The sequence below is a fragment of the Hyaena hyaena genome, unplaced genomic scaffold (genome assembly GCF_003009895.1).
Source record: "Hyaena hyaena isolate Hyena2069 unplaced genomic scaffold, ASM300989v1 scaffold_286, whole genome shotgun sequence".
Classification (NCBI taxonomy): domain Eukaryota; kingdom Metazoa; phylum Chordata; class Mammalia; order Carnivora; family Hyaenidae; genus Hyaena; species Hyaena hyaena.
Genome location: NW_024080918.1, coordinates 111,137 through 134,021, shown reverse-complemented (window position 1 = coordinate 134,021; position 22,885 = coordinate 111,137). Strand labels below are relative to the sequence as shown.

The window sequence follows — 22,885 nt, the reverse complement described above, 5'->3', positions numbered from 1 at the left end:
AGTCATATCCATCAGTATTTTCTTCTTGTCTTATTTTCTTTTAGTGTTTAGGAGATCCTGACTGCTTCCCCTCCCTCCATGAGGTCATAAAATGTTCTCATAACTGTTCTCATGTTTAACATTTTGATTTTCACAATTAGGCCTTTAATTGGAGTTTCATTCTTTTGTGTGTATGTATGTGCACTGATGTGAAGGAGTTGTTTTATTTTATTTTGTTTTCCATTTGGATAGCCAATTGTGCCAGTACCATTTATTGAATATTTCATCCTTTCCTTAATGATCTACAATCTGTATTCAATTTATCAAACTTCAAGTTTCAAAATATACTAAGCTCTTTGAAACGTCAAGTTTCAAAATAAACTAAGTCAAGGTTACCTTCTATTTCCATTGGTCTCTTTGTCTTCTGTGAATGAGCATGACACTGATTAAATTACTCTAACTTCCAGTCATAAGTTAGGATATCAGGTAGGGCAAGTTCTACCTTCTACACACCACTCTGCCCCCACCCCTCATAACTTGTTCTTGAAAACTGTCTTAATATTGGTGCTTTGTTCTTCAACATAAATTTTAAAACTCTTTTTCATCAATCACCTATAAAAATTCTTACAGGGATTTTGACTAAAATTGTACTGAATTTATGGACTAATCTAGGGGAGAATTGGTAATTTTTAAATATTGAGTCTTGTTATCCGTGAATATAAACTATCTTTCCATTTATTTGGGTCTTTGTTAATAAACATAATTTTTTCAAAAAAAATTTGCAAACCTTTTATTAGATTTATTCCTAGTAGTTTAATTTTGTTGCTGATTCTACTATAAATAGTATTTTTTAAAAGTTTATTTATTTATTGAAAGTGAGGGAGAGAGCAAGCAGGGGAGGGGCAGAGAGAGAAGAGGAGAATCCCAAACAGGTTCCGTGCTGTCAGTGCAGAGTCGGACACAGAGCTCAGTCCCATAAACTGTCACATCATGACCTGAGTTGAAATCAAGAGTCGGATGCTCAACTGACTGAGCCACCCAGGCACCCCAGTAAACAGTATTATTTAAGATTTTCTAAACTGCTTATTGCTGGTGAAGAAGAATGGAACCTATTTTTGTATACTTGTATATTTAGCATCTTGCTAAAATCTCATTAATTCTAATAATTTGTCTGTAGATTAGTTCTCTTGTACTGTACTGGCTGGGTTTCTGAGTAAATATTGAATAGAAATGGTCAATAGTGGTGATTTTTGCTCATTCTTTCAAGTTCCACCATTAAGTATGATAGTCAATGTGGATATTATATTTTACTAAATGCTTTTTGTTTCATTTATTGAGATTATATTTTTTCTTTCATTTGTAAATATGTGACTTCAATGTATAACTTTTTAAAAGTGTTAGGCCTTTGCTGCAAAACTTTTATAAGAGTGGATTCATCAGCACTTCACAAGAGCAATGAATTCAACTATTCAGGTGTCAGCCAACACTACCACATGGCAATGCTATCTGCCGACCAACAATGCAGTTTAGGCATCAGTGTGTTTATATATTAAAATACTAATAAAATTTGTTGAGAATATAAAAATAAAAGTGACAGCCATCTCACAAATGTGTATAATTGAGAAATTTGTTATTAGTCTGCAAGATGACTTGCACATTCTTCAAACTTTGACTCTCGTCTCAGTGTCAAGTTAATAACCTTGCCTTACACTGCACTGAGATACAGTAGCAATTAAACAAGAGCCATCTCTTTCCCACACCCTACATACCGCCTTATGTACACCCATATTCTGCCTCCCTTCTCTTACAAAGGAAGAAGTTTCCCTGTTTCTTGTCTGAAGCCAGCTCCTCCCTGTGTCTAAAGCCCAGGTCCTCTTCATGGCCTTCTCTGAACACTTGAACTATCAGTTTTTTTCCCTTGACTGAATCATTTCTAATAGCAATTAAATAAGCTAGATAGCACTCATTAAAAAAATAAAAACAAAACCCTTTGTTGACCTCATGCCCCTCCCTCCCTTCCTTTCTAATCACTCATTCAATTTCTCATCTACTTTTCTAGTTCAATCTTTGCTTCCCCATCACAGCACAGCTTTTTGAAAGACTTATTCATGCTCACTGTCACTATTTCCTTACTTCTCATCCTCTCTTCATTTGGGCTTTTGTTCTTACCACAGCCCTGAAATTGCCTCCTTTTCAGGTCACCAAGTAACCTTCATATAGACAAATCCAATAATCCAATGGCTCATTTTATCTCAAACTTTTTTCATTCTTGAAAAATTTTAAGCTTTTGTTTATGTGGAAGCATGCTTCCCAAATTTTCTACTTCCTTATATAACATCTTCTTATATTCTCGTGATTCCTAAAATTATGTTGCCTGTCCTGACGGTACCACTGACCTTCCAGTTATTGCAGCTACTGACATCTTTTTGAATTTCTAATAGGCATTTCAAACTTTATGTGCCCCAAACTGAACCCTTGAATTACCCCCTCAAACCTCTAAAACTTGTCTCTCCTTGCCTTCTCCATCTCTGCTATAATGCAGCAGTATTTTGAAAATTATCAAAATTGCTTTTTAATTTTGCCTTTTTGAATATATGAACTTTTCCCTATTCACAGGTTGAGGGGGGTCATATGCCCAAGGGTTGTATGTATTAAGAGAACATTTTTTTTTCTTTGCTTCCAACTTCAATAATTCACAAGTTGACCCTGGAGCCAGTACACAGGGCTGTCCTGTATTATAGAGAAGACATACTTTCCATCTATTGCAATAGAACTCTAAGGCTTTTACGAGATGATAAAAAAAATCAGAATATGACATAGGGAAAATAGAGAGAAAGCCAGTTTTTTTTTTTGTTTTTTTTTTCACTTTTGGTTCTAGGAGAATGCAGGAGGCAAATAGGAAGGGAGAGACCTAGATGTTCAGATTTTCCTCTTTCTGAGTTTCGGCACAGTGAATCTCTTGTTCCCCACTACCTCTTCAGGAGGTCGGAAAGGTACCTTCTCTCTAGACAGCACTTGGTTTATGGCCATATCAGTTTGGATGTTCAGGAAAATCAAAAACATTTGTTAAATTTTCCCAAGCTACTCCTTGATTTCTATATAATGTAGATGGCAACTTAGAAATACGTGGGGAACTTGTGTGTGTGTGTGTGTGTGTGTGTGTGTGTGTGTGTGTGTGGTGGGGGAGTGGTCATTACTCTAGAAAGACATGACTCTGTCTTAACAGAGGATGAGCAGACTTCCTGGGTTAGAGCTGAATGAGAATCCAGAAGACCTGTGAGGGATGTGCAGATTAGTGGAAGCTGATAGGGAATCCCTTCATAAAAAGGAAATGAAAATCAGGAGTTGCAGACATCATCATCAGAGTCCAGCAGGGTAGGCAGAAGCAAACTGACTAGCTGTCCCTATCTTAAACACCTGCACCTAGATCCAAGGCTTCCTCATCCTTACCATCACCAGACACTCAGGCTCTCTAATGGAAAGGAGTAAAAGAGGGAGTCCAAGAGCTGATAGGTTTGAGAAGCAACATCGTAAGAGTCTGACCATTACCTATAGAGACTACTAATTTATAGGAATAGATTGTTTAAGCTTTAAACTGAGTTGGGTTTAAAATTTTCCTTTGCCCCAGTCCCCAACCACTCCTCACTAATCAGTAAGTTAGAGCTTGTGAGGAAAATCAAATAAACCAAAAATATGAAATCACACACATCCACAAATGTAAATATCAATTCGTAGCTCTGTAATATATTTAATGATATGATCACCAATACAGTTGTTCCAGGCAAAAACAGTGATTTATTCTTCATTATTTGTTCCCTCCTCTCAACATCCAAACAATGAGCAAATATAGTCAGCTATATCTCCAAAATATGTCTTAAATGGGATCACTATCTTCTATCTCTATTGTTCCACCATATCACTTTTCATCTACATGACCGTGAAAGCCTTCTAAATCCACTTTTACCCTCATAGTCTATTTCTTCAGGGTTATCCAAATGATCACTAAATTAACATTTAGTGAAATTAACATTTCAAACCTCCTGACCTGTTTAAAATCTTCCAAATGGCTGCCCAGTGAAATCAGAATCATCTCCAAATCTCTTATCATGGCCTGTAATCCTCTACATGATCTGACTGCTTTTATTTCTCAGACATTATGTTTTCAAGTCCATCACTCCATTCCAGCTACTTAGCCATTTTCTCCCCCCACACCTGCCCCTTTCTAATAGTGCATCTAATAAATGCCCCTTCTGCTGTAGGGCATTTGCATTAGATGTTCCCTCTACCTAGAAAGTTTTACTTAGATATTCACATGACTGGCTGCTTCTTATCTTTAGACATCTGGTTCAATGTAACCCTAAGTAGTCCTTCTGTGATCATTATGACCTAGTCACTCTTTATCTTATTACCATGTTTTCTTTTCCTCACAGCACTTATCCCTATCAGAAATTATCATTCTTGTTCACATTGCTTTTCCACACTGCAGTGTCAAGTTCTAAGACAGCACGGACTTTGTCCTGTTTTGTTTATTGCTGTAACATTAGTACCCAGAACTGTGCCTGTCATATAAATGATGATTAATAAATATTTAATAAATGAATTATAGAACACATGCCCAAAGTAGAAAATATTTAGCCTTAATCAGACAGTAACCGAGGCCACTTGGTATTCATTTGTAAAGAAATAACATCTTAAAAAACATGTACTAAAGTTGGTAGTAAAACTAAAGGTTATAAATGAAAGGTGAAGAGTAGTGAGACATTTTTATACTCCCTTTTGATTTCTAAGAAATGTAACATATGGATCTACTAGGAATATTTTGCACAGTAAACCTTTGTACATTTGAAGAACACATTATATGGGAAGAAGGGGATTGCTATTGCATTTTCTTCTGTCATTATAATCAGAAAGATTTCTCCTGGTTCCTTTGTCCATATCTTTTTTTCTTTTCAAAGACAGTTTACTTCTCCTTTTTGTGGGATTGAGGGAGGATGTTGAGGGGATGCGGGTCTATGGGATGGGGTGGTAAACTTCCATTGATATTAGGCGGGTTTATTTTAGTGCTTGTTCGAAAATGCCTAAGAAATATCTTGCTCCAAAATGTTTGCTTTTAAAAAGCAACCCTACCACAACCCATTTGTGGATTTAGAGGCTTGCAAGACAGACTAGAAAAATAGCAACATTTTCTAAATGTGCATATTTTAGTAAATTTCTTCAATAATTACTAAAATAAGAATGTTTTTATATGCTGACGGAGAATAGTTGGCTTTATGTTGAGCCTACTCATTAAATAGAAGAAGGAGGGGGTGCCGGGGTGGCTCAGTCGGTTGGGCTTCTGACTTCAGCTTAGGTCATGATCTCATAGTTCGTGGGTTCGATTCCCAGATTCTGTGTTTCCCCCTCTCTCTGACCCTCCCCTACTCACGCTGTCTCTCTCTCTCTCAGAAATAAGTTTAAAATAAACATTAAAAAATTAAAAATAAATAAATAGAAGAAGGAGTTGGGATTCCAGTCTATTACTTTAAATATGGGAGAGTAGCTATACTGTCTTGAAAGTAACACATCACATCTATTCTTAAACAACTTTGAGATATAATTCATATACCATATTATGAACCTGTTTAAAGTGTACAATTCAATGAGTTGTGCAACTATTACCAAAATCAATTTTAGAACATTTTAATCACCCCCAAAAGAAACCTGTACCCATAAGCAGTCACTTCCCATTTCCTCCCAACCACCACCCCTCCTAGCCCTAGGCAACCACTGACCTACTTTTGGCCTATACAGAAGTGCCTTATTTGGGACATGTAATATATTATATGGTCTTTTGACTGGCTGCTTTCAGTAAGCATAATGTTTTTTTTTTTTTTTAAATGCTTATTTATTTAGAGAGACGACAAGTATAAGCAGGGGAGGGGCAGAGAAAGAGGAAGAGAGAGAATCCTATGTAGGGCTCGATCTCATGAACTGTGAGATCATGACTTCAACTGAAATCAAGAGTCTGACACTTAAATGATTGAGCTACCCAGGCACCCCTAAGCATAATGTTTTCAAGGTCTATCAATGTTGTAGCATGTCAGCATCCCTCCTCATCAGGGAAATACAAATCAAAACCACACTGAGATACCACTTCACGCCAGTCAGAGTGGCTAAAATGAGCAAATCAGAGAACTCTAGATGCTGGCAAGGATGTGGAGAAACGGGAACCCTCCTACACTGTTGGTGGGAATGGAAACTGGTGCGGCCTCTCTGGAAAACAGTGTGGAGGTTCCTCAGGAAAATAACAATAGAACTCCCCTAGGACCCAGCAATAGCACTGCTAGGAATTTACCCAAGGGATACAGAAATGCTGATGCATAGGAGCACATGGACCCCAATGTTCATAGCAGCACTCTCCACAATAGCCAAAACATGGAAAGAGCCTAAGTGTCCATCAACGGACGAATAGATCAAGAAGATGTGGTTTATCTATACCATGGAATACTACATGGCAATGAGAAAGAATGAAATCTGGCCATGTGTAGCAACATGGATGGACTGTGAGGGTGTTATGCTTAGCAAAATAAGTCAGGCAGAGAAGGACAAATACCATATGTTTGCATGTATAGGAGGATTAGGAGGAACTTAATGGAGGACCATGGGGGAGAAGAAGGGGGGAAATGTTGGGGGAAAGGGAGAGAGGCAAACCATGAGAGACTCTTGAATGCTGAGAAACAAACTGAGGAATGATGGATGTGGGGGGGAGGGAGGATGGGCATGGAGGAGGGCACTGGTGGGGATGAGCACTGGGTGTTATACAGAAACCAATTTGACAATAAACTATTTGTAAAAAAAAATGTTGTAGCATGTATGAGTACGTCATTTCTTTTCACTGGCAAGTAATAGTCCATTGAATAGACATACTAAATTTATTAATATACATGTACAAATCATCAGTTGATCATTTGGGTTATTTTGGCTATCATAAAAAATGCTTCTATAAACATTCAGGTACAAATTTTTGTTTTAACTCAGCTTTCAATTCTATTGCGTATATACCTAGGGATAGAATTAGTGGAACACATAGTAGCTCCATGTTTGACATTTTGAGAAACTGTCAAATTGATTTACAAAGTGGCGGCACCATTTTACATCCCATCAGCAAGTATATTTACATCTTCATCAACACCTGATATTTTGTTTTTTTTAATTTTTAATTTCTTTTATTATAACCATCCTAGTCAAGTGAAGTGGTATCTCATTGTGGTTTTATTTGAATTTTCCTATGTGAATTTCATTTGAATTTGTCAGTGTTCACATTATCATATAATCTGAGATCAGGAATCTTGCTAATCTTGTTCCCCTTGGTATTCCCATTGCTTAGCAGAGCTCTTGATTCATAGAAGGTACTCAAAAATTTCAGTGAATTAATGAATGGACAAATATACTTTATAGAGTCACAATCTGTGAGGCTAATAAAATTTTGGAACATCCTGTTAATGCTTTTTTTTTTTTTTTTTAAAGCTATGGAACATTTTCTTCCAAAGACAACCTATACAGGATTTCATGTTAGATATACATACAAAGATTTTTTTTCTGACTCAAGTAGTAATAGAAGAAACACTTGCCCATTCAGCATCCCTCCCTGACATAGTCATCTTGGGAGGCTCTGCACAGCACCAATCCTTTTATTATGTGTAATGTGTAAACTGAGAAACCAAAGAATGACTCACCCAACAATGTACAGCTCTTTAGTGGTAGAGCAGGGACAGTGGTAGAGCAATTCTTGCATAATGGTCAGTGCAGAGGTCTTTCTATTTCTGGGTTGCTTTATGACACAACAGTTCAGAACAAACAAGCCTAAGACCAGAGTCATAAAAATCATTCAGAAGATAAAGATTTAAATAAGTCCTTTACTCCTTAGTGTCACTGACCTCAAATTTCCAAACTTATTATTTTTTTGGGGTTTCCAAGGAAATTAACTCAGAAATAAGAGTCATGTATACCTTATCATTCTTTTCTAAGTCCTTTTATCTTTCTGACTTTGCTTTGTAAGATCCTATTGAGAAAGCTCCTTAGCTTTATTTTGCTTCATCTTTTCTTGAGATATTTTCCTATTCCCAATGATCATACCACTCTATCCATACAGATGGGAAAAAATAACACTTTAATAAATCCAGCCAAGTTTTGTCCTAACAGTATAAAACAAGACAATTTCGTTTTTGCACATTCAACTTTTAACTTCCATGGCTTCACATCTGTTTAGATGTTAGATTGTACAGAGATAGACTTTTAAAGAAATGGGTGACAGACCATAAGTCAGGCAGATGTTTCTTCTCAAATGCTTCCAAATTTTTTTCCCATACAGAGTTATGCATTTAGGCAACTGAACACTTTAGCATAGAATTCAAGCATAAAATATACATTTTAGAATTAAGTAGTCTAAATTTTAGATTTGGGAATTTGTTACTGATGCTTCTTTTACCTTATTTTTCAACCTAGTTCTCATTTTCTAATCTTCTAGAAAGTAAGAAGAGCATTTCTTCCCTTGAAAAATAAATTTTATTTCTTTTTTCTCACTGTCTTTCTTGTTTATTTTTTAAGAATAGGTAGCATCTTTGTGACATTGCCTAAGGAAGAATTTTTTTAAGTGAAAAATAAATCCAACATCAGTCTTTCTGATTAAGCAATATTTCCCTGGATCATAAAATTCTTCTGAAAAAAATGTGCCATGGTATTTTTATTGGGTTTATGAGCTGAAAGGCATTTAAAATTCCAAGGAGAACAACAAAAAGAATAAAAAAGAAATACACATGTGTTGATACTAAAAAAAGGCACCAAAGATGTGTACAAGGCAAGATTGTTCTTGTGAAAAATTATGAAACAGACGAAATCTGTGTTTATCATTTTTCCATGTCTTGTTTTGAGCCCCTTTTTTCATCTCTGTTCTGCCCATCACCAGCTGTCAGGCTGCATCCCTATCTGGGGTTCCTATCTGTTATCCTATTGCATGGTGAGACCTTTTACTTAGTTCTGTGTTCTCCTCACCAATATTTAGGACTCTGCTGGGGAAGTAGCCTAGGTGATTGAAAAGATCCTGATACGAATTCTCAGAACGATAATCACACTTTTTCACCATTGGTTACATGAGTTCTCTCTGAGTCCTGCCCTGATTAGTCCTCTAAAAAAGATGACAATTCAAGAGCCCCAAAAAGACAAAACACAACCCCAAGGCTGATCACCTCATGGAGTAGTGTGGCTTAGAGGTGTAGAAGTCACAGAATAAAGGAGCTAGAGCCAGTTCTGCCATCTGTGATATACTTACCTTTCTCTGAGCCTTTTTTTTTTTTTTTTTTTTTTTCAGTTGTAAAGTGGGGAAAATAAAGCACCACTAGATTACTGGACAGATTCTGCGGGAAAATGTAAGTGAAATTTTATTGCTCAGTGTCTGGCCCAATAGTTTGAAGATAATTTGGGGAGATGATTTCCCAATGCTTTATATTTGCTGGAGTGAAACACCTATCATTTCCAGGACTGAGAGGAGAAATGGGCACTTTCCCACTTACATAAAACCAAGGGGGGAAAAAGATTCAATTTGCCAATTGATAAAAACAGGAGACATTTCTGATTTATCCTCAAACTTCAAATGTCACTTTGAAATACACTGGTACAGTTATCTATTATTTTGGAGAAGATGTGAGATAGCATTATTTTAACTGATACTAAAGGTATTATAATTATGGGTAAATGATATGAATGGAAAGGTAGCCAGTTCGTGCTTCATTTTTGGTTTTGTTGTATTCTTTCAGATAGAGCTTCTTAGTTCTTGGAGATGTAATTGAGATTTCTAGGGGCAGAAACTATCTTTAAAAGGCTGCATAACCCCTAGGGTATGGCAAAAGAGAAATAACTTTCTAGTAGGGTCGTAAGTAATGACTCCTAAGATATGAGAATATCTTTAAAGGCAAGAACTTGGAAAAGTAAAGAGAGAATAATCTTGGAGAAGAACTCATGTTTAAACATGTGAGATAAGAGGAGGAGACAAGATGGCAGAGAAGTAGGGAGATCCATATATTTCACTCGCCCCCATCTCTCAAATGGACAAGGCTTGAAGCCATAGGAACCCTTACAGAATCCAGCAGTTTGGGAGGAAAAGGGGACAGAGTCCGCTGAGAAAACCTTATAGCATGAATGTGAGCTGGGGAAGATAAAAACGGGCCAGGACCATAGATACGAAGGGAGGGGTGGGAGCCCCCTTTGCGGGGAGCCACGGTGAGTCAGTGAGTGGAGGGGAAAAGAAAGAGCAGCTGAAACTGCTCAAGAAACTCAAAAGAGTTGCAACACGTGGTTTGAGAGGGGACTGGGGCGCTGCCATTTTTCTCCCCACAACCACCAAGGTGGAGCCTCAGGGAGCTGCCTGTGGGTTGCAGTGGAGGCCACCTACATCACTGATAGAGAGCTGCTTTTTTTTTTTTTTTTTTTAAATTGGAGCCTGGGACAAGACCAACATGGATGCACTACCGTGATTAATTCTAGATCAATCCTTTCTATTCAGATATATCTTCCCTTGTCTTATTCGTACCCTTCCCCTCTGCTGGACTGGGCACTCTGGTCACTGGTTTGCTTAAACAGTCACATTTAATCCATTCTCTAGATGTATATTCTACACCTCCACCGCTACATTTCTATCACTCTCTCTGGAGTAATCAGACTATATAGTTTCTCTAAGGAACATTATCTTAATTTCTTTCTTATTGCTTCTTACCATATTTTCCTCTTTCTTTCTCTGAATTAAGCCTCTTAGTCTCTCTGCCTAGTCATTTCTCTTCCAATTTCACTTCCTCCCTGCCCTGTCATTTCTCTCTTTGGATATGCTCTTCCATCAGCATGTCCAGTTGTAGCTGGGAATTCTGGTTTTATGCTTTTACACTGACCTTTGTCTTTTGGGGTTTTTTTTTTTCTTTTCTTCTTTTTTCTTTTTCTTAAAATTTTTATAATTTGGTTTTCCTCCTTTCTCTTTTTCTTTTCCCTTCATTTTTTTCTTTTTCTTTTTCCCTTTTGGTTTGTGTGTTGGATTTGTCTGCGTGTTTGTGTGCCTTTGTTCCCTGTGTGCTTGTCTGTCTGTTTTCTTTTCCAGGGCTACCTCAAGAAACAATCCAAAGTACACATGGTGGAGAGTTCCAAATACCACTATGAGTAGGGAAATAAAATAACCAAAGTCTCAACAAGAGAGACCAAGAAACACCATTCAAAGAACACTTCCTGAATGGACAGGCCCTGGACAGTCAAAGAGCCTTCTTTAATACAGCAGTACTCGCAGGTGTAAAGTGCATAACAAGCTTTTAAAACAAACAAGAGATATAAAGGTAGCCAAAATGATGAAACGGAATAACTCTCCTCTAGAGAAATTCCAATAAGAAATAACAGCTAAAGAACTGCTCACAGAAGATATAAGCATCATAACTGAACAAGAATTTAGAACAATAGTCATAAAATTAATCACTGGGCTTGAAAAAGGCATGGAAGACATCAGAGAAACTATTGCTACAAAGACTATGGAACTTAAAAATAGTTGTGATGAATTAAAAATGCTATAAATGAGATGCATAATAAAATGGAGGTGTCCAATGCATGGATTGAAGAGGCAGAGAGGAGAATAGGTGAATTAGAAGATACAATTATAGAGAAAGAGGAAGCCGAGAAAAAGAGAGATAAACTGATCTAGGAACACAAAAGGAGAGTTTGAGAGCTGAATGATACAATCAAACAGAACAATATCCGAATCATAGGAATTCCAGAAGAGGAAGAGAGAGGGAAAGGCGCTAAAGGAGTCCTTGAACAAATTATAGCAGAGAACGTCCCCAATCTGGGGAAGGAAACAGACACTGAAATCCAAGAGGCACAGAGAACTCCCCTCAGATGTAACTTGAACTGATCTTCTGCACGACATATCATAGTGAAACTGGCAAAATATAAGGACAAAGAGAGAATTCTAAAAGCAGTTAGGGAAAAAAGGGCCCCATGGTACAAAGGGAAACCTATCAGAGTGGTGACAGACTTATCTACTGAAACTTGGCAGGCCAGAAAGGAATGGCAGGAAATCTTCAATGTGATGAACAGAAAAAAATATGCAGCCAGGAATCCTCTATCCAGTAAGCCTGTCATTCAGAATAGAAGGAGAGCTAAAAGCCTTTCCAAATAAACAGAAATTGAAAGAATTCATCACCACTAAAGCAGCCCTACAAGACATCCTGAGGGGGACGCTTTAAGGGAAATGTTAGAAGAAACAAAAGGTACCAGAGACACCACCACAAGCATAAATCCTACAGAGAACACAATGACTCTAAACCCATATTTTTCAATAATAACACTGAATGTAAATGGACTAAATGCTCCAATCCAAAGACAGAGGGTAGCAGAATGGGTAAAAAAACCAAAATCCATCTATTTTCTGTCTACAAGAAACTCATTTTAGACCTGAGGACACTTTCAGATTGAAAGTAAGAGGATGGAGAAATATCTATCATGCTACTGGAAGTCAAAAGAAAGCTGGAGTAGCCATACTTATATCAGACAAATTGGACTTTATAGTAAAGGCAGTGACAAGGGATGAAGAAGGACATTATATAATAATTACAGGGTCTATCCTGCAGGAAGAGCTAACAATTATAAATGTCTATGCACCAAATATGGAGGCACCTTAATACATAAAACAATTAATCACAAACAGAAACAATCTTATGGATAAGAATGTGCTAATAGCAGGGGACTTTAATACTCCACTTACAGAAATGGATAGATCAACTAGATAGAAAGTCGCTAAAGAAACAATGGACTTGAATGACACACTGGACCAGATGGATTTGACAGACATATTTGGAACTCTACATCCTGAGGCCATGGAATTCACTTTCTTCTCAAGTGCGCATGGAACATTTTCCAAGATAGATCACGTCTAGGACATAAAGCATTCCTCAATAAATATAAAATAATTAAGATCATACCAGTCACACTTTCACATCACAATGCTGTGAAACTTGAAATCAACCACAGGAAAAAGTCTGGAAAACCCCCAAAACATGGAGGTTAAACAACACCCTACTGAAGAACGAATGGGCCAATCAGTCAATTAGAGAAGAAATTAAAAAATATATGGAAACAAATGAAAATGAAAATAATTTGAACTCATTGGGATGGGGCAAAGGCAGTATTAAGAGGAAAATACATTGCACTCCAAGCCTATTTCAAGAAATTAGAAAAACCAAAGTACAAAATCTAACAGAGCACTTAAAGGAACTAGAAGGACAGCAACAAGAGCACCCCAAACCCAATAGGAGAAGATAAATAAAAAAATCAGGTCAGAAATAAACCATATAGAATAAAAAAACACAGTTGAACAGATCAATGAAACCAAGAGTTGGTTTTATGAAAAAATAAACAAAATTGACAAACCTCTAGCCAGACTTATCAAAAAGAAAAGAGAGAGCACCCAAATAGACAAAATCATGAATGAAAAATGGACTTATTACCACCAATGCCTCAGTAATACAAGCAATTATCAGGGAATACTATGAAAAATTATATGCCAACAAACTGGACCACTTAGAAGAAATGGACAAATTCCTAAATACACACTCATTACCAAAATTCACATGGTAAGAGATAGAAAATCTGAACAGACCCATAACTAGTGAAGAAGTTGAATCAGTTATCAAAAACCTCCCAACAAATAAGAGCCCTGGGCCAGATGGCTTCCCTGGGGAATGCTACCAGACATTTAAAACAGAGTTAATACCCACTCTTCTCAAGCTATTCCAAAAATTAGAAATTGAAGAAAAACTTCCAGACTCATTCTACTAAGCCAGCATCACTTTGATTCTCAAGTCAAACAGAGACCCAGCAAAAAAAGAGAACTATAGGCCAATATCCTTGATGAATATGGATGCAAAAATCCTCATCAAGATACTTGCAAATCGAATTCTACAGCACATAAGAAGAATTATCCACCATGATCAAGTGGGATTCATTCCTGGGCTACAGGGCTGGCTCAATATTCACAAATCAATCAATGTGATGCATCACATTAACAAAAGAAAAGATAAAAACCATATGATCCTGTCAATAGATGCAGAAAAAGCATTTGACAAAATACAGCATACCTTCTTAATAAAGACCCTCGAGAAAGTCAGGATAGAAGGAACTTACTTAAATATCATAAAAGCCATCTATGAGAAGCCATCAGCAAACATCATCCTCAACAGGGAAAAACTGAGAGCTTTCCCTGAGATCAGCAACACGGCAGGGATGTCCACTCTCACCACTGTTGTTTAACATAGTGGTGGAAGTCCTAGCATTAGCAATCAGACAACAAAAGGAAATAAAAGGCATGAGAATTGGCAAACAAGAAGTCAAACTTTCACTTTTCACAGGTGACATGATACTCTGCATAGAAAACCCGACAGACTCCACCAGAAGCCTACTAGAATTGATCCATGAATTCAGCAGTTTCAGGGTACAAAGTCAACATGCAGAAATCGGTTGTATTTTTATACACCAATAATGAAACAACAGATGGAGAAATCAAGAAACTGATCCCATTCACAATTGCACAAAAAACCATAAAGTACCTAGGAATAAACCTAACCAAGGATACAAGAGAACTGTATGATGAAAATATAGAAAACTTATGAAGGAAATTGAAGAAGACACAAAGAAATGGAAAAACATTCCATGCTCATGGATCGGAAGAATGAATATTGTTAAAATGTCATTACTACCCAAAGCAATCTACACATTCAATGCAATCCCAATCAAAATTGCACCAATACTCTTCTCAAAACTAGAAAAAATATCCTAAAATTTGTATGGAACCACAAAAGGCCCCGAATAGCCAAAGTAATATTGAAGAACAAAACCAAAACAGGAGGCATCACAATCCCAGACTTTAGCCTCCACTACAAAGCTGTAATCATCAAGACAGTGTGGTATTGCACAAAAACAGATGCATAGGCTAATGGAATAGAATAGAGAACTCAGAATTGGACCCACAAATGTATGGCCAACTCATCTTTGACAAAGCGGGAAAGAGTAGCCAATGGAAAAAAGACAGCGTCTTTAACAGATGGTGCTGGGAGAACTGGACCATACACAAAAATAAACTCAAAATGGATAAAGGACCTGAATGTGAGACAGGAAACCATCAAAACCCTAGAGGAGAAAGCAGGAAACAACCTCTTTGACCTCAACTGCAGCAATTTCTTACTTGACACATCCCTAAAGGCAAGGGAATCAAGAGCAAAAATGAACTATTGGGACCTCATCAAGATAAAAAGCTTCTGCATGGCAAAGGAAACAATCCTTAAAACTAATAGGCAACTGATGGAATGGGAAAAGATAGTTGCAAATGACATATCAAATAAAGGGCTAGTATCCAATATCTAAAGGAACTCATCAAACTCCACATTCAAAAAATAAATAATCCAGTGAAGAAATGGGCAGAAGATATGAACAGACACTTCTCCAAAGAGGATATCCAGATGGCCAACAGACACATGAAACGATGCTCAGCGTCCCTCCTCATCAGGGAAATAGAAATCAAAACCACACTGAGATACCACCTCACACTGGTCAGAGTGGCTAAAATGAACAAATCAGGAGACTTTAGATGCTGGTAAGGATTTGGAGAAACGGGCACCCTCCTACACTGTTGGTGGGAATGTAAGCTGGTGCAGCCCCTCTGGAAAACAGTGTGGAGGTTCCTCAAAAACTTAACAATAGAACTCCCCTATGACCTAGCAGTAGCACTGCCAGGAATTTACCCAATGGATACAGAAGTGCTGATGCATAGGGGTACATGTACCCCATTGTTCATAGCAGCACTCTCAACAGTAGCCAAAACATGGAAAAAGCCTAAGCGTCCATCAACTGATGAATGGATCAAGAAGATGTGGTTTATCTATACAATGGGATACTACATGGCAATGAGAAAGAATGAAATCTGGCCATGTGTAGCAACATGGATGGATTTTGAGGGTGTTATGCTGAGCGAAGTAAGTCAGGCAAAGAAGGACAGATGCCATATGTTTGAAAGTATAGTTGGATTAGGAGGAACTTAATGGAGGACCATGGTGGAGAAGAAGGGGAAAAATAGTTGGGGAGAGGAAGGCAGGCAGCCATGAGAGACTCTTGAATGCTGAGAACTGAGGGCTGATGGGGGTGGGAGAGAGGGGAATGGGGTGATGGGCATGGAGGAGAGCAATTGTTGGGATGAGCACTGGGTGTTATATGGAAACCAACTTGACAATAAACTATTTAAGAAAAAAAAATTTTAAAAATAAACATGTGAGATAAGGAAGAAGGGACAGTAAAGCAAAAAGGCAAACTGTCCAGAGAGGGTCTATCTAGATGAATGTAACAAATATCATAAATTAAAATTTTAAGGAAGAGAAAAGCTGTTCTCATCATGTATTTACATCTTCTATTGGCTCTGTGATGAGAGAATCTGTCCAATATAATATTTAGAATATCAGTTGAAGTAATACTACAGTTTGAGATCAGATCTTAATAACTTAAATTATGCCTGCAAAGGACTTCTTATGGCATTCTAGAGTTACGGTCTTATTCTACAGGAATAATGTCAGCTTTATGAATAAAAATCAGAAATAGTCAATCAAAGTAAGTTTGAGATAACACAACATATTCCCCTTCAAATGTTTTATGACAGAATTTCCATAGCTGAGGTGACATCATCAGGATAGTCGCATAAGTCATTCCTGAACTCAGCCATCCTCAGAAGAAGACAAAGTAGCCAGCATCCATATAAAAGACCACCAATGTGAAAATCCCAGAACCTGAGGGTGAGGTTGAGGCACTCCCCTAGATCACAGAGATACAGAAGGACCAAGAAGAAAAGTAAGAGTAAAGATTTCACTTTGCTTGCATTGTCCTTTCCCCAGGCCAGCAGAGTACTGCATAAAATGGCTCCCTTGGCTTATAGTTTCTCCAGTGAGGAAAACAAAATACAAAATGCATTCAGCTCCCCTAGTGTTTTGGAATGTTTCTAAGGTAGCCCAATAAGGATCACTGTGGTGGTGGGGTGGGGGGAGGGGTACTGGAGGCTTGACACTAAGGATCAGATAGAGTCAGAGAAGAGAGGCAGGGATTACAGCATCCTGCACCAGATCTTGGTGGAATGCATTCTTGATTGCAGTAGCACCTGAGCAGAGATCCCAGTTGGTGATTCTGCACATGTGCAGAGCTGAGTTGGTGGCTCTATCTGGTCAGGGATCTTGGTTGAAGTGTTATGCATTGTTTAGGTCCCCAGCCAATGGGTCATACCTACTGTGGAGCCATTATATGTCCCTGAGTAGTCAGGGAGGCAAACCTGCTACTTTGCCCAACAGCTACACATGAACCCCCATCCCACTCAACCAGTATTGCCTGGCCATAGAATTTGGGTGATTGTGGAGTCCGTACTATAGCCCTACTCAGACAAGTAGCCAAACCAGTAGCCCTGCCAAAATTTGTGTGACCAGAGAATCTGAACAGTGACCCCGAAAAATCTTGGAACTCAGTTAAAAGTACAGCCCAGTTGTGAAGTCCAGCCAACAGCTCTGCCCAGTAGGAAAATCTAGCTTATGGCCCTGTCCAGTTACTAAATACAGCCTGCAACCTTGCATAGGCAAAAAGCCCTGAAAGTAGCCCTGCACAATTACAAAACATAGACTTCAGCCCCACCCAACAAAAGAGCTCAATGGTAATGTCACCCATGAAGCATATAATTTCCAGCTCAACCAACACCGAGATACAGCTGGAGGCCCCACTTGACCAGAAAGCCTGGAAAGTGACCTTATGCAACACAGAAGCACAGCCAGTGGCTTAGGTAATCATGAAGCACAGCCTGTCACTCTGCACAAAATTGGGGCACAGCCTGCGGGGTCTGTCCAACTGTGAAGCCATGCTTGTTGTCTCATGAACATGGAGTTCAGCCAGTAGTACTATCTAGTTAGGATGAACAAGATGAGACCTTGATCAAATACAGAGTCCAATCAGAGGTATTGCTTTGCCAGGCAATACAGCCTAAGATCTCACCCTACCAGCATCCCTTCCCAAGTAGGGTGCCAAGTCACTGGCCTCACTTGAACATAAAGTTCAAGTGAGATAAGAGCATACATCCTAAAAGGAGAAAGATCTCAAATAACTTTACACCTCAAAGAAGTAGAAAACAAGAGCAAACTAAAGCCAAAGTTAGCAGAAGAAATGATGAAGATTAGAGCAAAAAGTGAAATAGAAAGCAGAAAATGTATAGAAAAGATTAACAAAACTAATACTATAAAACCTTGGATTGCTTCATATATTGTAACTTGTTCTGTGATTGTTCCACAAAATGAGCAAGATGTCTAGTAAGTTTTAATTTGTTAAGTGAGCAATCCTTTATAATACTAGTAGCATGTGACATTGAACGTCACATGATAGAAACTGAGCCAATGGTTCTTTCTCTCTCTCACTGAGGGACTGTGTGTGATCATCTCCCATGCTCAGATGCTCAGTCACAGGCCATGTCGTGTTTGGCAGAAATCAGGGATTTTTTCAGAATGTTGGAAGGTGCCCACAAATGTCACTAGTATATTTTTCATCCCTTCAAAGCACCTTTTGACAGTCCTTTGCTATTCCACACAAGGGTAAGCTTAGGAATGCTTCACTTCATTCTAGGTCGTTGGATAGGTTCCTTGTTAAAGATTTATGGAAAGAAAAAGATTCCACTGAACCAATAGACAGCAGTGATTTTGTTAGTGATAGTGAAAGTCATCCTACACAATAACCCTCCTCTCTCTTGTGTCCCTCACACCAGCCATGAAGGTTTTCAAAGGTAAGTGCAGGCTAATTTGCTCATTTTTCTTAATATTTTGTATTTTCTTTATTATTTTGTATGTATGTATTATATTACAGTACTGTAATTATTTTTATATGAATAGTTTTGGGTTGTGAAACAAATCATCTGAGTTCCCATTATTTATTATGGGGAAATTTGCTTTGATATACATGTGCTTTGGATTAAGAGCATGTTTCTGGAACAAATTATGCTTGAAAACCAGGGTTTTACTGTAGTTGGTTTCTTAAAATGATAAAATTGACAATCTTTTAGCTAGACTCACCAAGACAGAAAGGCCTCAAACACAGTTAGAAATGAAAGAGAAGACATTATAAATGAGACTACAGAAAAATAAAAGATCATAAGAGACTACTCAGGTACAATTATTTGTCAACAAATTGGACAACTTAGAAGAAATGGATTAATTCCTAGAAACATAGGACTTAGCAATACTGAATCATGAAGAAAGAGAAAATCTGTATAGACCAATGATAAATAAGGAGATTGAAACAGTAATGAAAAACCTCTCAACAAAGAAAAACAGCTTTCACAGATGAACTCCACCAAATGTTTAAAGGAAAATTAATGATAATATTTCTCAAATTCTTCCATAATTTTGAAGAGGAGAAAATACACCCAAACTCATGTCTGTATTACCCTGATATAAAAGCCAGATAAGGATATTATAAGAAAATAAAACTGTAGGCCAATAACCCTAATGAAAATAGATGTAAAAATTCTCAGCAAAATGGTAACAAATTAAATTAGCACATTAAAAGGATCATACATCATGATCCAGTGGGATTTATTCCAGGGATGCAAAGATTGTTTGGCTGAAAATCAATCAATGTGATAAACCCCATTCATTGAATTAAAGAACACCATATGATTAACTCAATAGATGCAGAAAGAGTATTTGAGAAAATTCAATAACCTTTTATGATAAAAACTTTCAACAATGCAGGGATAGAGGGAACAAATCTCAACATAATAAAAATGCCATATATGATAAACCTACTGTTAATATCATATTTACCAGTAAAAGGTTGAAAACTTTTCCTCTAAGATCAGCAACAAGAGACCAAGGTGCCCACTCTCATCATTTCTATTCAGAATAGTAGTGGGAATCCTACCCAGAGCCATTAGGCAAGAAAAAGAAATAAAAGGCATCCAGGGGCGCCTGGATGGCTTAGTCGGTTAAGCGTCCGACTTTCGCTTAGGTCATGATCTCACGGTTCGTGGGTTCGAGCCCCATGTCGGGCTCTGTGCTGACTGTCAGCTCAGAGCCTGGAGCCTGTTTCAGTCTGTGACTCCCTCTCTCTCTGACCTTCCCCTGCTCACGCTGTCTCTCTCTCTCCCTCCTAGAAATAAATAAAACATTAAAAAAAAATAAAATAAAAGGAGTAAAACCGTTCCTGAAGATATACATTATCTTCATATATAGAAAACCTTAAAAATTCCAAAAAGAACTGTAAAAATTAATAAATGACTAGTAAAACAGCACTATACAAAATCACCTACAAAACTGTTATGTTTCTATACACTAACAATATATATACATAAAAGAAATAAAACATTCCTATTTATAAGAGCAACAAAACAAATAGAATACTTAGGAATAGATATAACCAAGGAAGTGAAATATCTATATAGTGAAAAGTATAAGACACTGATAAAAGAAACTTAACACACATAAAGGGAGAGATACATCCTGTTCATAGGCAGGAAGAGTTAATATTGCTAAAATGTCCATATTACCCCAAACCATCTACAGATTCAATGTAATTCCTTTCAAGATAACAGTTGTATGTTTTACAGGAAAGAAAAAATCCTAAAATTTGCCCGGAACCACAAAATACCCCAAATAACCAAAACAATACTGAGAAAGAAAAATAAACATGGAGGTATTACATCTATTAATTTCAAACTATAGTACTAAAACAAAACTGTACTAATCAAAACAGTATGGTACTGCCATTAAAACAGACATATAGACTAATGAAAATGAATTGAGAGCCCAGAAGTAAATTCATGCATAAATGGTCAACTTACATTTGAAAAAAGTGGTGTATGTATATATATATATAAATATATATATAAATATATATAAATATATATATAAATATATATAAATATATATATAAATATATATAAATATATATAAATATATATAAATATATATATAAATATATATAAATATATATATAAATATATATATAAATATATATATAAANAGATTTCAGCTGCAAATTATCTTAAAATACATGCCTCCTACCAGTAATTAACATTTTTAATAACTTTTATGTATCCTATTTCGAGGTCACAAAATCAGAAGTTGAACTGTTCATACTCCACAGATTTTGGCACACTTTTATTATCAGTCACTATAGGCTATTCTCTTTTTTAATTTTATTTTTTCTCCTTTACCTCAAATCCCTACTTTCATTCCCCTTTCTTCACCACAGACTAGCACTCTAAGTGTATTTAAAATTTATCTTTACTAAACCTATTGTAGTGATCATTTCAAAATGTGTATAAATCAAACCACCATAGTGTATACTTTAATGCTATCCTGTGATGTATGTCAATTATTTCACAATAAAACTGGGGGAAATCAACTTGGATACGTTTATAACTTTAAATATATATATATGTATTTAATATATATTAATATATATATAAATATATATATAAATATATATATATAGTATGCCATAGACCATATATGTATGCATGTATATATATATAGGTATGTATATATCTATATATATGGTTTATATATACAATGAAATACTGTTCAGTCACAAAAAGAAGGGAATTCTGACATTTGCAACAACATGAGTGGACCTGGAATGCATTGTTATGTGAACTAAGCTCAAGGAAAAAAAAATACTGTATGATTTTACACATGTGTATTACCTAAAAAAAATCCTGAAATCATTGAAACAGAGTAGATTGATGGTTGTTGCCAGTAATGGACAGATGGGGAAATGGTCAATGGGTACAAACTTCCAGTTATAAAGTAAATAACTCATAGAGATCTGATGTGGCAGCTGTACTTGACAATACTGTATTATATATTTGAAAATTTCTAGAAGAGAAAACCTTAAAAATTTTTTTCACCATTTATTTTTTATTTTATTTATTTATTTATGTATGTATTTATTTATTTATATTTTTATTTTTTACTAAGAGTTTATAGTCAAGTTGGTTTCCATATAACACCCAGTGAACACCTCAAAAAAATTTTATCAGACACACAAAAAGGTCACTGAAATGGTGGATGTATTAACTAATTCTATTTCATAATCATATGTATATATATGATACATATATATGATACATAGTATATGTGTATGTATATATACATATATATGTATATCAAATCATCACACTGTTTTACACAATGTTATTTGTCTATTATATCTCAAAGTGGCAGAAAAAAACTTCAAGGACTTGTGTGACACATGGAAAAAGTGTCTTTCTTCCTTGGATGTTAAGTAGGCTGATAATCAGCCCCTGGTATGGCCTTCTCTCCAGCCACAGTTCCACACTTTCAATGACCCAATGGACATTTAAGGGGATCAGAATGTAGGTGTGTTTGTGTCTGTGTGTGTGTGTACATGTAGGGGACTGAGTTCACTGGGTACTCAAAAATGAAGCCAGCACTACTCACCGGAGGACCCATCAGACCTGGTCCACCCAAGGGTCCTGGAGCCCCCAGTAAGCCTGTCTCTCCTTTTTCTCCATCCTCTCCAGGAAGACCCCTTCCTCCTGGGCTCCCCTGTAACCCAGTAAAAATTTTTAAGAAAGGTGAGAGTAATAAAATAATTATAGCACACAATAAGCAGAATTTTGTTTGGAACATTAATTATGTCATATTTTAATGATTTCATAAAAATTTACTTATACATAATGAGAAAGTATAATTTACCTTTAATCCATCTTTTCCCTGGAGGCCTTCTTCTCCAGGTGCTCCTGGTTCACCCTATTTTGTACCAAAAACAGTAAGATTTATTGTTTAGCTAAATCATTCACTTTAGCTTATTTTTT

General features: G+C 36.8%; 1 protein-coding gene across 1 annotated transcript in view; it reads right to left on the bottom strand.

Annotated features, from left to right (window-relative positions):
* Positions 1-22,534, bottom strand: part of COL24A1 (collagen type XXIV alpha 1 chain) — a 124,295-nt gene extending 101,761 nt beyond the window's left edge. Inside the window, exon 1 of the mRNA XM_039246918.1 lies at positions 22,509-22,534. Within this exon, the coding sequence (XP_039102849.1) occupies positions 22,509-22,520 (12 nt within the window). The 5' untranslated portion in view covers positions 22,521-22,534. The remainder of the gene's footprint in view (positions 1-22,508) is intronic.
* Positions 22,535-22,885: the final 351 nt, after the last annotated feature.